We start from the raw sequence: 14,909 nt of genomic DNA, 5'->3' as shown, positions 1-14,909 counted from the left end.
TCTGTTTCAACAGAGTTTATTAACCTTTTGAAGAACTCACCCCGAAACTACAGTCTTTTTGTTAATATTTAAACTGAAGGCATGTCTTAGAACAAAGATAAAGTGAAGATTATAGGAAAAATAATGTAGCAAGTTCTGAACAGTGCGGGATTTATTAGTCTAGCATCCCTAGCATTGTTCATGGCTCATGTCTGGAGATGTAGCATTTTGACTGTGAATAATATAGAGTGGTAAAAATAAAAGAGCTCTTCCACAAAGAGAAAGGGGGTGAGGATAGAAAGTGAAGACATAAATCAGTACTACTATATTTTGTCTGACAGCCTTCAGTCGTAGGCTGCATTCTGCTCTTGTAGGAATTTCCAGACATTTTCGCCTTGCTTCTTCAAAGCCCTGCGTATCTCCAAAGATATTGAAAGGTGGCTTTGTACAGTTAGCGCCTTGAGGTCCTCTTGTGTTGCACTGTATGCTGCACTCTTCATTGAGCAACACCTGCAGGAAACAAAGGTGGAAAAAAAGCCTTTGATGTGGAAATCTCACATAATGCCTTTAAATGAGGTGAGTCCTATCTGTTCTTTAAGGGAGTTTGGAGGGCAAAAAGGCAGAAATTAACAAAAAACCTTAATCAAGCAACATTTTGAGTGGATGAGTTGTTCAAAGTGAAGAACTTAAATGTTTTTTATAGTGAGATTATTGATATTACTTCTTGAAGATTAGAAAGGTCTTTCTTAATAGGGTTTGTCAAATTGTGATACAGTTCTGTTGTCACCTAATGAAAAATTAAATTGATTTGCTAAAAGAGAGAATATAACTTTTCTTTCATACACAGAAGCCATGCAGCTTTAACCTGTACTGGAGAAGTTTGAACAATACTGTTTCTTCAAACACAGTTGAGACTTACAGTTAACTTAAAACCTTTCCTTGTAGCTGAGAGTTAAGGGTCCTGTATGTTGTTGAATTAGTCAAGTAGGATTTGTATGGATAGTTTCAGGGGACATTTTTGTTTTTCACTAAAAACAGTTTGGATTTTGATTTTAAAAACCAACCCTTATGCTGAAATTCATCAGCTATTTCTAACTAGAGGTTGACGAAATGTTGTCATCTACACCATTTCTCCTGGTTATGCAGTGATATGGCTGGATATCACATATGACTTACGGAACATTGTACGTGACTTGTTTGGCTGAATCAGGTTTTCTAGTAAAAGCCTCACATCTGCAAAATTATGTCCCACGACAGATAGAAACTTCTGAGTATTGCTGCTTGGATTTCATGCAGTTTGTTAGCTGAATCTCTTACCAACCTTAGACTGTCTTGAGTGTACTGTCAGCACTACTTTCATTTCTGTTCTTAAGGACTGCAGCACTATACATAGCTGTGTTACATCTCTTTCTCAAAAATACATGGAAACCCTCAGGGTTCAGGTACACCGTTTCTCTCTTCTGCTGCTTGTGGAGCATGTTGTGCTCAGCAGTTATGATGGTAGAGTATAGGGAGGCAGGGTTTTCTCAGTACTGTATGTTACTAGGTCTCAGACCATCCACATAGAGGTGACTATTGCAGTAACTGAACAAAGACTGAGGGAGACAGCAGGAGTGATGCTGCAGTGTGGGTTAGTGGTGTTAGATAAAGGTTATAGCAGTCATAGTCCATTTCCCTTCTCTTAAAGCAACCCCCCCCCAAACCAACAAAACCAAATAAACCACCCACTTTCTTTTCTTTGTTTTTGCTCACAAATTATATTCCTTCGTGTAGACAAGAAGCTATTTTTCCATGCAGCTTGTTCTTCAAGATAAAGATAGAAAAATGTATGCCTTTCTTTGAGTCCCTTGGGTTGGTGGGCAGGCAACTTTCTTTACTGACTAACTTATTTTACTAGTTGACCTATCTACAACACAGTCTCTTTGTGTGGGTGCACAGGATGACACTGACAAGTGATTTGGGTTGCTAATCACAAAGGAAATTTATATTCTTGGGCTCCTTATTGTGACAGTGTATGGATAGTAAAAATTATAAGCTTACACATTGATTGGAATTTATTTACATTTATTTACACTTCTCTTACATTCAAGTATTTTTTAATGCCGTTTGCCTTGCCAGGCAGGTCAAAAATCTTATGGTTCTTTGTCTTTCACAAGTAGTACTTTCAATGTCTTTTAAAATGCAAATGCCAGTTAATGCAAAAAGAAATCTACTTACAACTATTTTTATTTCTTTATTATATTCTAAAAATCTACAATATAGAATACATGACATTCTGCATAGTATATTAATTCAGCTTTGTACAGTATCCTTTAAAAGGTGCTCAAGGGAGGCACAGGTTTCCATCTAGTAGAATGAACCTTGCTGGGGTAGGTTTGTAGGTTTCTGTGCTTCTCGGTGGTATGTGCCTGGCGCTGGCTAAAATCCTGAACTGGTACTGCAACGCAGTGCTGACTGGTCACAGTGTGTGTCAACTAATGGAGCTGCTGTGTACTGCATACTTGTGCACTGCTGCTCAGTTCTAGATGTGTGATGTGGCTGCTGTAGTTTTGGTTATCAATGCGGCATATTTCAGTTTTACATGTAGTGTGTTGTCTGTACCAGCGCTTCTTTCTCTAGGCATCTTTCCGACTGAGCAAAGAACCCATTTCTAAAAACCTGTGCATCTGCTTTTGCACATATACAATAAACCAAGATATCAATAACCTTTTTTGCTGAGAGGTGTATTGTACACATCATTAATAGTCCAATGGTGTCGCATTTTGTAGATGTGCAAGATGCCGTGATACATTCTGGCTGCACTTAGGTCTTCTACAGGGCAAACAGTGCATTCATGACAAAGGCATAACAGATCTTCTTCTGGTGTGAACACAAGATTTCAGACCTAGCTACCAGGTCATCCATTCTTCAAGGGAAGAGTGCTCTGGGTAACTGTCCCTCAACACTTCGTAGTGCTGGGAGGTGGAGGTAATGCTGGATGACTGTCCCCTGCCACACAGTAATGGGGGTAATGCTGGGCATGCCATAAGCACTTTGAGGCAGGAGCTGTCTTTCTGGGCTGCAGATGTGCCCCATCTGGAATAAGGACATCCTCTTCCATGAGTGAGATGCCAAAGGACTACTGCAGTATCTGTAATAGCAACAAGCCCACCTGATCCTTCCTAGGACTCGGGGAATCCCAGCACTGTAGAAGTGTTTCTCTGGCTTCTGGGTTGGAAAAATGCCACCAGTTGCTGTCAAACTGGCATCTCTCACTTCTTTTTCAGGCCCAGGGGTATTTACATCCTTAGTATTTCCCTGGTAACACAGTCAGCTGGCATTCAAAGCTAGAATGAGTGGAGAGTAATTAGCCCCACTGAGTGCAGCACAAGGTTGCTAGCAGCTCTACAGAGCAAAGACTTCTTTCTGAAAGGCTTTAGATGCACAGATCCCAAAATTATAGTGGAAATGGTAAGTGTCTTGCCTGTCAGACATGACAGGAGCTGAGAAGCTGGCGGCCATCCGCCTGGCTGATACTTAGATGACACCTACTGGTGAAGTGTCCCCACTCTTCAGGGATATTTTCCATGCACAGAACAAACCATTCTCAGATGTACCATAGCACTGGGCTTAACATGCCATCCTGCTAAGAATAAGAGCTGCCTGCAGAGAAAGCATATCCCTTAGCTTAAACTATGAACTGGTATCATTAGAGAGTTTAGCGCCAAACCACAGAAGAGAAATTCCTTGAAAATGGCATCCCCAATTCAGTATTTTTATCTTGGTTCTGTCTCACACTGTAATCCCTGGAGTTTGAGTAGGGGTAACTTTTGGATGCGTGTTTAATCTATCCAGGGGGGTATGCAAAACTTCACTGGACAGGGCCTTTTGCAGGCTGGTGCCACTTCGGAGTTGACCCTGCTGTGGGTCAGGTAGGTGGCAGCCAAAAGTCCCTCCCAACCTATATCATCCTGTGATTCTGCAATGCTGCCATTCTGTCTGCAAGTGTTACAGCCATACACTTCAAATCAAGCTTGAAAATATTTTCAAGTCAGTGTTGCTTCTTACTCTTCCAGATACCCTCAGCTTTTTCAAACAGCAGCAGAATCGGAGGGAGAGGTGGGAACAAAGTCATGTGGCTGTCAGAAAGCTCTCTCGGCGCTCTGTCAGCAAGGAGCGATGGGTGGAGACGCTTGTGGTTGCAGACAGTAAGATGGTTGAATATCATGGAAGTGACCATGTGGAATCATATATCCTTACTATAATGAATATGGTACGTATGGCATTTCCTTTTTTTAGATAGGTGAATGAAGCAAATTTTAACTTCATTATGTCATTGATCTCCTTGAAGCAAGTCTGTAATATTGTTCACTGAAACGAATGTAGTATTATTCATATATATTCATTGAAACTCTGTATTTTAAAGTATTTTTTACCTTGTATTTTGCATAGGCATAATTTTTCTCTGGATTTTAAGTGAGAGAGGTTTCATAGCTATAAATCCTAGCACTAATTTTCTTTCCACTGAAATTCCCTGTCTCCCCTGGAGCCTGTTGCTCATTGGTGATTTCAGGTTGGTAGCTACAGCAACAGAGAGAAATTCTACAGTTTTAAGCAGCTCACTGGAGATTGTAGTAACTTAGCAAGAGCTAAAATGTCAGTGTGTTACTGTTTTGGTCACAAATCCAAACAGCACTATTTGAGCTATTATGAAGAAAGTTAACGCTGTCCCATTTAAAACCAGTACAGCTGTTTTTCTGGATGAGTATCCTGCCTACAACACAAAGTCCATGTTGGGAAAAAAAAAAGTTTATCTTTCAGTGTTTTCCTGTGTGGCAAGTCTCAAAATGTAGGTCGGATCTGGGAAAAGCAATAGTGTTTCATGAGACTGCCTACAGATATGTCTTCTGTTATTATCTGTATCATGGTAGATACTGACCTTGGTAGGTCTATTGAGGATGTCTTCTATGTTGTTATCATGGTATGTGTGTAATATATGTGACATTAATCACAGTGTAATTCTAGCCATGGTAACCGATCTGTCCCTTATGTTTACACAGTATGTTCCCAACTGTCCCCCAAGCAGTCTGACTAGCTACTGAGGCAGTGAGCCTGATAAAACAGACACAAAGCTGGTATGAGCACATGAGGTTTTGTCCACACAGGGAGAATATGTGGAATAAAACCCTGTCATGATCAGATTCATGAACAAACAAGTCTTAACATTTTCTCTGCAGTCTGTACCTGAGATATTAGGGTTAATCACAATGATTCAATTTTCAATCTAGTATCTTGAAAAAGACCCATATCCAAATCAGACCTTTGTAAACATAGTTCCCACTTTATTTTGGTAATTTCCCCTTTAGTGGTCTTCTCCAAAACAGTTTTGACCCAAATGCAATCCATTTTGTCCATTCATATTTCTTGTGATATATGGCATAGCTCACATATAGATAGCCTATGACTATCTTCTCTTCTGATTCCCTTTCCTTCTGCCTAATTCAACATTGTGATGACGTTTATGACATTTGGGTCAAGTTTTTTCTGAGTGCAGTTCTTGCTTGTTTTTTATGTGGATTCTTTTTTTAACTGGTTCATTTTCTTTGCTTTTGTTCTTATTATCCTCTTCTGTGCTGTGAAAACACAAGAGTATACATCATTTAACTGATTTCTCTTTGCCTAGTACTGACTAATTTTTGCTTTGTTGTGGCAGAAGCTGATTCCTATCAAATCAAAACAGAACAATTTGATATGCTGGTTTTTTGGCACCCTGAGTGGACTTTTCCATCAGTGTTATGTCACTCTAGATGTTGCGTTCTTTTCTGCTAATGTTTTTTAAGAACTCTGTAGTTCTTGAAAGGGAAATGGACATAAAATGATCTTGTGACTCCTTTTGCTCTTTAGCTTAGTGACTTTTGCCACATCCTGTATCATCACTCATTTGGCAGAGCTGCCTTTTGCAGTAGTTCTAACATTTATTGCATTTCAGTAAACTTTCAATGAAGTGCATTGAGGATTTAAAAAGCAAAACAACACCCCCACCCCAAAATGAGTAGTGTGCTTGAAGTAAATGTTGTATTTTCTCTCTAAAGTCCTGTTCTGCTATAGAGGAATCGGTTAATCTCATACCTCCTGGCTCTGGCACAGGTCACAGGGTTGTTCCATGATCCAAGCATTGGCAATGCAATTCACATTGTGCTGGTCCGGCTTATCCTCTTTGAGGAGGAGGAGGTAAGGTTTTTATTTTCCTCAAAATGTCACTTATAAAACTTGGGAGTTCAATGCATCAAGCTATAATTATAGAGAGGAGGGTTTATTTGCTTAGAATGTGTTCATTTTACTCTTCTATTAATCTTTGGCATGTCTGTTTTTAGAATAAATGCTGTCCTGGATAGCTAAGTATTTAGATGATGACTTAAGGTATTTCTGCATAAAATTGCCACAGAAAATGTAATTAAAACAGACAAATTAGGAATGGGGAAATGGAATCATATCAAAAGAACATGGGATGCCAAGGAAGACTAGATGAGAAACGGAAATTATGCATCATCACTCAGCATCTAATTACCTAGCATTACCTGAAATGTATTACAAAGTGTAATGCTAGAGTATTTGCAGGTCTCTGAAGAGGTAAATCTGTTACTGTGCAGCTCAAACACACGTTTTTCTTTTTAGATCTCTTTCAAAACAAAAAAATGAAGACTAAGTAGGTACTAATTGCTGTAAACTAGCTATATAATGAGATATAATGATACAATGAGAATTTCTCTCATTCAAAAATATATTGCTACATGCTTAAATACATGCTGGTTGTCATCATTTTATAGTTATTTTAAAACACTGTGCATGACATAGCTTGCTCTGACTGCAGGAGCACATTAAGAGGATTTTCTCAGTGGCTTGTGATGTATAACCACAAGGTGGATGGTCCGAAAGCTATTGAAGGCAGTGAACCAAGCCATGGTTGTGAACCAGGTTATGTCTTCTGAAATAATTATTAGGACAGAGTCTATCCTTAGAGCCCTCAGTGTAAGGATATGCAGGCCAAAATCTGTAGTTTGCATCTTAACAGGTCAGTTAGGACCTGAAGCCCATGATGATGTCCAGTTAAGTTTACTTGCTAAATTTCTGTGGCTGTTTTGATAATAAACCATGGATTCCTGTTCACTTTAGCATGGCAATGTCGGAAATAGCAGCATTGGATATCTTTCAAAATTTGGTTTTAAGTTAGCCAGAAACTACTGTCTGGTAGCAGTATTATTTAGGTGCTTTGTAAAAAGTTTACTTTACTTCAGTAGAGTAAACTGAGACAAGATACAGTGAATGCCCAAGACCAGAAATGAGAAAATATGTTTTTGAATTAGTTTATTTTTGCATACTTTGTATTTCAGAAGAAAGTTCAGTAACTTGCATGTATACTATATAATAACAAGATGAGGAAGAAATATCTATGACTGCATTGTTTCTCTTCAGAATTGAAAAATATTGTGAAAGAAGTACACCCTTAGAAGCAGAATTGTTCCCTGAGCATGACTTTGTTGATGTAACATTGAATGGCAGACTTGAGCATGAAGTCCCACAGTAATTAGTCTTTGCCTTCTCTTTAGAGGAAAACTCGCTTTCAGGAGAATATAAAATGTTTGTTTGAAAGTTTTAATTCAGTGTTGGATCCTATGAAGCTCACTTACCAAAAAATACGTAAATTTCTGCGTTGAATTTTTCTTTTAGCTGCACTAATTACAAAAATGTCAACACTTTAACTTAATATTCAATATGTTAGATAAATACATATCATTACTTATAATGATGGCTCTAGGTTTAGGCAAAAGCATAATCAGTTGTGTTTCAAAGGTTACCCAGCTTCTTGGCTAACATCACTGACATGTTATTGCAATGCAGTGTGGTCTTTATAATAATATTTTCCTTCATTTCCCATTAGCAAGGCTTGAAGATAGTTCACCATGCTGATAAGACACTAGCCAGCTTCTGCAAATGGCAGAAGAGTGTCAATCCCAAGAGTGACATCAACCCTACACACCACGATGTGGCCGTCCTTCTAACCAGGTATGACAGCGGTTCAGCAGCTGTGACTGACTATTGTTTAGTTGTGGTTTTTTGGTGGTGGTATTTTTTTATAGGCTCATGCCATCATTTAGTTCATCTGCACGGAACCCAGAAAAGTGGTCTGATGAAGACATGCTGTTTCTGAAGCACAGTGTCAATGCAAAAATAACCTTGTGTAATCGTGTCTCACGCTCATACAGGCAGAAAATATGAGCGGTATTACAAAAATGTGGTTAAAGTTAGACCTTCTGTACCTTTTAAAGGGATTGATTTTCATTTGTTTTCAAGGTACATATAACACTTTATGTTTGTATGTGGGTGTTTAATTATAGATGCATCTTAGTCAGGAAATTGAAATCTGTATATCCCGAGAGATTAGCAATTTGCAGAGCTCAGGTCATTTTCCCCACTTGATCCTATCTCATTCTGTGCTCGATCACTCCTCTGTTCTTCTTTGAGGCAATATACCAAACAATGTAGCATGTAGATGAACAACTTCATAATGACAAATCCTAAAGTAATACAGAGGTGCAGATCAGAATGGAAGAGTGTTTTGCGAACACAGTGCTGTTTATTTTTAAGCTTTAAAGTCTATGATTTTTAAATATTATCTCCGTATTTAAGGAGACACAAAATGGTTTTTCACATGTGAGCAAGGGAGGCACAGAAAACTTAAAGGCTATGTCTGAGGTTACACAGGGAGTTTGTGGCAGGGCCTGAAGCAGAACTTGTACAGGTCTGTAAAAATGAATCCAAACTGCACACAGCTGAGAGAAAAGATTTGGTCTATGGTCTGCAAAAAAAAAGTCCTAAGTTAAAGTCCATCAGGAAAAAAAAAAAACAACAAAAAAACCCCCTCAAGTGGTGCAGTAAAGACAGTCAGCAAATCTTAAAATAAAAATGAGAAAAAGAAGTCTCACAATGATGCGTTTACCTCTCCAAATAAACAGTCTTCAAACAGTTCACTTGAATGAAGCTGAGTTATGGTGAGTTTAATAAACTGTACCTCAAAACGCTGTCAGAGGTGGAGGTTGTAAAACTTTTTCTTATGTGAGTTGACAGTAAACATACGTATTAGGCACTACAGCAGCATAAATATTGGCTACAAATTCTAGCAGTATAGTGCTACAGTAGCAGAACAAATGCATGTTGTTGTTGTGTATATGTTTGTAAAAATGTTAACGCTACGCTTTGCTTAAAATGCAAATTAGCAGTGATGCATTATAAGGTGGAGACTTACCACCCATTGTAAGTGACACTCTACAGTTGGTTTTAAGCTCTTTTAATGGCACATCTCTTTTGTGATTCTAGAAAGGACATTTGTGCTGGCATGAATCGTCCATGTGAAACCTTAGGTTTGTCTCATCTGTCAGGCATGTGTCAACCTCACAGAAGCTGTAACATCAATGAAGATTCTGGCCTTCCATTGGCTTTCACTATTGCTCATGAACTTGGACACAGGTATGGTTGAAAGTGAAGGGAGAACCTAGCTGAGTTTAATTTATAATTTGCCAGACAGAAACAAAACAAGGAGTGAGATAACTCTATTATTAAAACCATGTTTGTTTTTTCTAAGCAAAGGAATAAGAAGGAGATTCTTAAGCCTTTGACTTTTGTTTATATTTACAGCTATTGTCTGCCCCATTTAACAGAGTCTGCTAGAGCAGTATATCAGGATGAAATAATTAAGCTACAAAGAAGCATCACTTAATCGTGCTAATTTTTCCAAACAGGTACTGAATTACTATGCAATTACTTTACATGATCTCCGAATCAATCCAAATCATTTACATACAACATACCTGTTTTGTTACATCAAGGTATTTCAGTATTGCAGATTAGCTAGAAACCAGTTTTGATTCAAGCAGTCAAACTTCACAGAAATATCAAATCTTTTTTCTCCTTTCTGATGAACAAATAAAGACACTTTTGGGTATTTCTTAACAACCGGTATCTTCTGTATATTAATATTGCTATTGTGGATACACTTAAGTCAAATCAACTGAAGTTCCTGGGCTTTTAGTTTGGGACATGGCTAAACTTTTTTTATGATTGGGTATTTTTGCTTGAAATTAGATTTCTCAGTATTTCTAATTTCAAAGGATGTTTTGGCTGGTTAGTTGGTTTGTTAAACTCACCTGAAAAAATTCTGATTTTTGGATCTGTTTTGACACTGAGCTGTTCTCCCCAGCGTAAAGGCCTATCTCATGGATATTCCAGTTTGGCTATAAAGCCTGGACTTTTCAGCTGGACCATGTTGCTTGGCTAGGTGACATGATCACTGCTGTATCTACAATCACATTAATTTCATTCTGCACCCAACTACCAGTCAGGATGAAGTCTGTATTTCCTGATGGGATATAGTAATAATAATCTCATACAAAGATTACTCAAGTATTGATCCTGCACCCATTAATTGGCCTTTCTTTATTCAACCCCTCAATAGCCAGAAAGGAAATAGTGTAAGTAAATAATGCTGAAATCATTACAGTTGGATCTGGGTGCTTTGGGTTTAGTTACTTGGTTCCCACAACCTCTTGCTGATGGGGAGCTTTTTTCATTAACACTAGTTAATCTGAAGACACTTATTCTCCTTAGAGCAGTGTGTGACCTTCTCCTGGTCTAGCTTGGGTGACTGGTAACTCACTGTCCTTTGAATGCTGTGAGAGTACTGCTATACTTGCCTTTGCAGGACTGGTGCAGGGCCTTGCCTCTAAGAATTGTTTCCACAGAGAAAACTGAATACTGTAGGGCTTGTTGTGAACATGAAACCATCCTCCCCTCAAGCCAGGTTAGAGTACATATGTTAAAAAGTTTGAACATGAACAATAAAAGTCTGTAAGAACAGGTGAACAAAAAATGAGAAGAAAGCCGTGCACACGTTCCTTGGATGCCAAAAGTCAATGCTTTCCCATACTGTCCCTCTAGATGTTCGCCATCTCCTGTGTCAGCAGAGCCTGTTCATGGAAAGGATCCTGTCACTAAGGGACATACATGCTTTTATACCTCAGAGCCATTACTGAATTTGATTCAGACTGAAATAGTGCCCTGCTTTTGGAACATTTGAGTCATGGTACAATTATATTTTCCAGAAACAAAGTCTTAAGTGGTTTGAACTCATTTTGATCCGTGACTGAATCACAACCTGAGTCAGTTTTCACTGCTCTTTCGTACAAGGGCTTATACAACTTCAGATGTTAACAGTGTAGGTGTCAACATCTTGGTATGTCAATATCCTTGTATTTTATTATTGCAGATAATCTACTTCACGATGAGATGACATGGAGGCATGTATGTTTAATCAGCTGAATCCCACCCAAAGTTTTTAATGTTTATGACTTTTACAAGTTGTTGAACAAAGAAATGCCTTAATAAGTCAGAGAAGCTGGAGAGAACCATGTTGGGAAGACCTGCCATGGAGGTCTGTTTGTAAGGCACAGTTTGAGAAAGCTAAATAGGAAGAAAGACTGGAGGTTGTAGGCTAATTCACGGAACGTTCAGTAATTTGGAAAACTATCTCTGTCTCAAAAGAGATTTAAAAAGAAACAAGCAATAGAGACATGATTATAAGATAGTGTAAGACAGAGTGTAACAAAGCCTGATCTTTGTTAAAGTGATACAAATCTGGGATCCAAGAGCTAGGAAGCTGTTAGCTTTAGCAGCTTTAACATAACTGAGATTTAAACTGTGACTCCCAGGTCAACTGTGCAATAGTGTTTTGACTCCCTTAAAAATACCCCTGCATATAGCTCTGACAGCCTGTTCTTTATTTTGTGCTGGTCAGTATTACTGTACGTAACAGACATGTTTGAAAGCCTGTTGCAGTGTAGATTTTTTTGTAGGCTTTGGGTCAGATCTTCTATATGTCTTTTTAGCAAAAGGTATCTACAGCCCACCAGGGGAAGAAGCAACCTTAGTGTCTTTTTAAGCACAGTGTGGAACATAGATAGATGTTGTGGTACAGCCAATCAGCTGGAATTATTAGATGTTGGTTTTTATCTCCAGTTTTGGTATCCAGCATGATGGAAAAGAGAATGACTGTGAGCCCATTGGAAAGCGCCCATATATTATGTCCCGACAGCTGCAGTATGATCCTACTCCGCTCACCTGGTCACAGTGCAGCAAGGAATACATCACACGTTTCCTAGAGTGAGTGATCAGGTTGTAGTATTTCCCTGAAATGAGTACAACTGTGTGTGAGACATTTATGTGGAGTTTAAAGTAAATCCTGTATTATTACGTTACTAGATGTAGGTTTTTGTAGCGTGCTTGAGTTATTTCCCATGGAGGGTGTACCCCAAGCTTATTGCTTACTTAGTATTTGGGAAAAGCTCCATTATATTCTTGCTTTCTGGAAGTGAACTCAAGTCTTGTCATATCAGCTCAGGTTTGGTGCAACCTGCAGCTTTTTGCAGTTATCAGGAAGAAAGAAGCATTTCCATCAAGGACTCTGATGGAATGTCATAAATGTTGCCCTTGCCCACAATAACATATGCTTGACTTCAATGACTTGTTCAAATTCATTATGTTCTTTTTAAGAGCAGCAATATGGTATAACTTTAAGCAGAGGCTTTGGTGTGCTCTGAAGCCACACCGCAAACCATAATGACCTCATAATATTTCCACTTCAATAAACTATATTTTGCCTTTGTGACCCTCCCTAACTAGGTGGAGTGCTGTTTGTTTGCAGCACTTCAGCGTATCTTAGCTGGAATCTGAAAATACTATTTCCAAAGGCCATATAAAAAATTACCATTAAGAATTAGATATTGAAAGTCTGTATAGAAGTGTCAAAAAAGTGTGGTTGTGGGTTGGTTTTTTTTAATATGCAATTTTTGTCTTTTAGCCGTGGGTGGGGATTCTGTCTAGATGATATCCCCCAAAAAAAAGTTTTAAAGTCCCCAATCATTGCTCCTGGAGTGATTTATGATGTGCATCACCAGTGCCAGCTTCAGTACGGTTCCAATGCTACTTTCTGTGAAGATGTGGATGTAAGTGCTGTATGTTTTTCTTCACTCTCTTAATAAGAACTTAACCTTCTTGAACTATGTGGAAGTGCAGTCAGTGAACCTCAGTTGCTAACTACAAATGCAGCATGTTCCAAGTCTCATAGGCCAGATGTGTAGCGCAGGCATTGCCTAACACTGTTTCAGTTCCACTCTGCAGATTCTGGAAGTGAGTTGCTGCACTGTGTGCCTTGTATTTTGCAAGACCTTTACTGGATCTGGCCCCGTATATATTGTTACATGCCTGTCCTTCAGCAGTAGAGTCAATTGGGTTTTAAACTTATAATACTGATCTTAGGTAAATTATCAATGCAGCTTAAATCCCATTTTAAAGATCAAGATACTTCAAGCTTGTAGCTTTCAACTGACCAAATTGATTCTGTGAACAAATTTTCAGTTCCAGGAAGAGTTTTCTGAAGAAACCAGGATTGTGCTCTCTTCCCCTATGTCCTGATTTTTCACACTCTTGATGGTCTAACTAATTAAAGGAAATTTCAGTCTATGTACCCTGAAGAATCTTTATTTTCCCATAAAATATGAGCTTTTTATGTGGAAATATGTAATTTACAAAGTACCCTGGGGTTTGTCTCACAGCACAGCAAAAGAGTGTTGTATGAAGATGCAAGGGAGCAGTATAGTCACAGCAGCACAACTCTCTACAAGAGCTAGGAGCCACTGCGGAGTAACAGGTTGTATTAGCTAAGGCGCAGTGGTATGGTGTTTTAACTGTACCTAGCATGTTCAGGGCTATTTGGCTCCGTACAGCATTTTTCTACATAGAACAGGTCAGAAACAGTGGCTTCAAGTGTTAGTCTAGCTAAGTGATCGCTAATTTTTGCGGTGTTCTGGGCAGCAATATGCAGCAAACATTGCAGACAGCATCCGGCTTGCTCCCCTTGTTAAACAGGGCTGTGGCAGAAGTGGCATCATGGCTATCAGCAGTGCTGGAGTGTTTTTTAGGCAAGGTGTTGTGCACAGCTGTGGATTGGGGACTACTGATGTTGACTGTTTATTCCATTCAGATAATTACATGTATCCTCATCTACCTTTGTATTAGGGAGATTATTTCTGATTTATCTTCTCAGCCTTAACAGATAACATAATTACCAGTGTTGAACTGCAACTACTGAATCTGAAGCAGGTATTGAAAGATTGCTTTCATTACCTGCTGTTCCAGTTTCCTCAGTTACCATAATTTGTCTGTTGGTACAGACAGAAAATTAAAGGTAGTTTTGCAGTATTGGTTCATTCTACCTCTCCTTGGGTTTGAAGCTAGTAGGCCTTTTACATTCGACATCTCCTGATTAACCAGTTTTACAGCTAGACATATGTCAGAAGATTAATTGGTATAATCTCATTTTGCATTTTAGTGGAAGGGCTGTGTTTTACAGGTAGCTGAACTGGCAAGGAAAGGAATTGTGAATAGTATAGTCTGCCTGGCATGTTGCATGATCAGTGTAGTCATTTTGTCCAAGAAGTCTGTCTGTTCTTTGCCTTTCCACTCTTTACTTAACACTCTTTACTTAACACTGACCAGGCTACATTTGTTCTCTAACTTTCAGCATCTGACTGAATTCAATCCACAGATTCTTTTTGAGAGAAGAATCTGTACTTAGCTGAAGATGTCCCAGGGTTTAGTGATTACACTTAGCAAAGACTGAGGTTTATAATTCAGATAGTGGTTTCCACAAACCATTTAGGTAGTAAGTCCTCTAAGCATCTTGTGAAGTACATAAATATTATACCTCTAATAAGAAAAAGAAAAGCAAAATACAGAATAGGGGGAGGAATTTTCCAAGTGGTAGGTAGATCCATAGTTTCCTATAGGACAGGGTGTAGGAGCTCAGAATCCTTATCTTATTGCCCTCTCTTTATCTCCAA

General features: G+C 38.7%; 1 protein-coding gene across 1 annotated transcript in view; it reads left to right on the top strand.

Moving 5' to 3' along the window:
* Positions 1-14,909, top strand: part of ADAMTS12 (ADAM metallopeptidase with thrombospondin type 1 motif, 12) — a 170,744-nt gene that overhangs the window by 91,202 nt on the left and 64,633 nt on the right. The window contains exons 5-10 of the mRNA XM_010563992.1: positions 4,035-4,231; positions 6,106-6,189; positions 7,898-8,022; positions 9,334-9,483; positions 12,028-12,171; positions 12,869-13,013. Coding sequence (XP_010562294.1) covers positions 4,035-4,231; positions 6,106-6,189; positions 7,898-8,022; positions 9,334-9,483; positions 12,028-12,171; positions 12,869-13,013 — 845 coding nt within the window. The remainder of the gene's footprint in view (positions 1-4,034; positions 4,232-6,105; positions 6,190-7,897; positions 8,023-9,333; positions 9,484-12,027; positions 12,172-12,868; positions 13,014-14,909) is intronic.

This window comes from Haliaeetus leucocephalus, unplaced genomic scaffold, assembly GCF_000737465.1.
Source record: "Haliaeetus leucocephalus isolate CR32 unplaced genomic scaffold, Haliaeetus_leucocephalus-4.0 Scaffold174, whole genome shotgun sequence".
NCBI classification, from domain to species: Eukaryota; Metazoa; Chordata; class Aves; order Accipitriformes; family Accipitridae; genus Haliaeetus; species Haliaeetus leucocephalus.
Note: the sequence above shows the minus strand (reverse complement) of the source record. Positions and strands in the feature narration are given on the sequence as shown.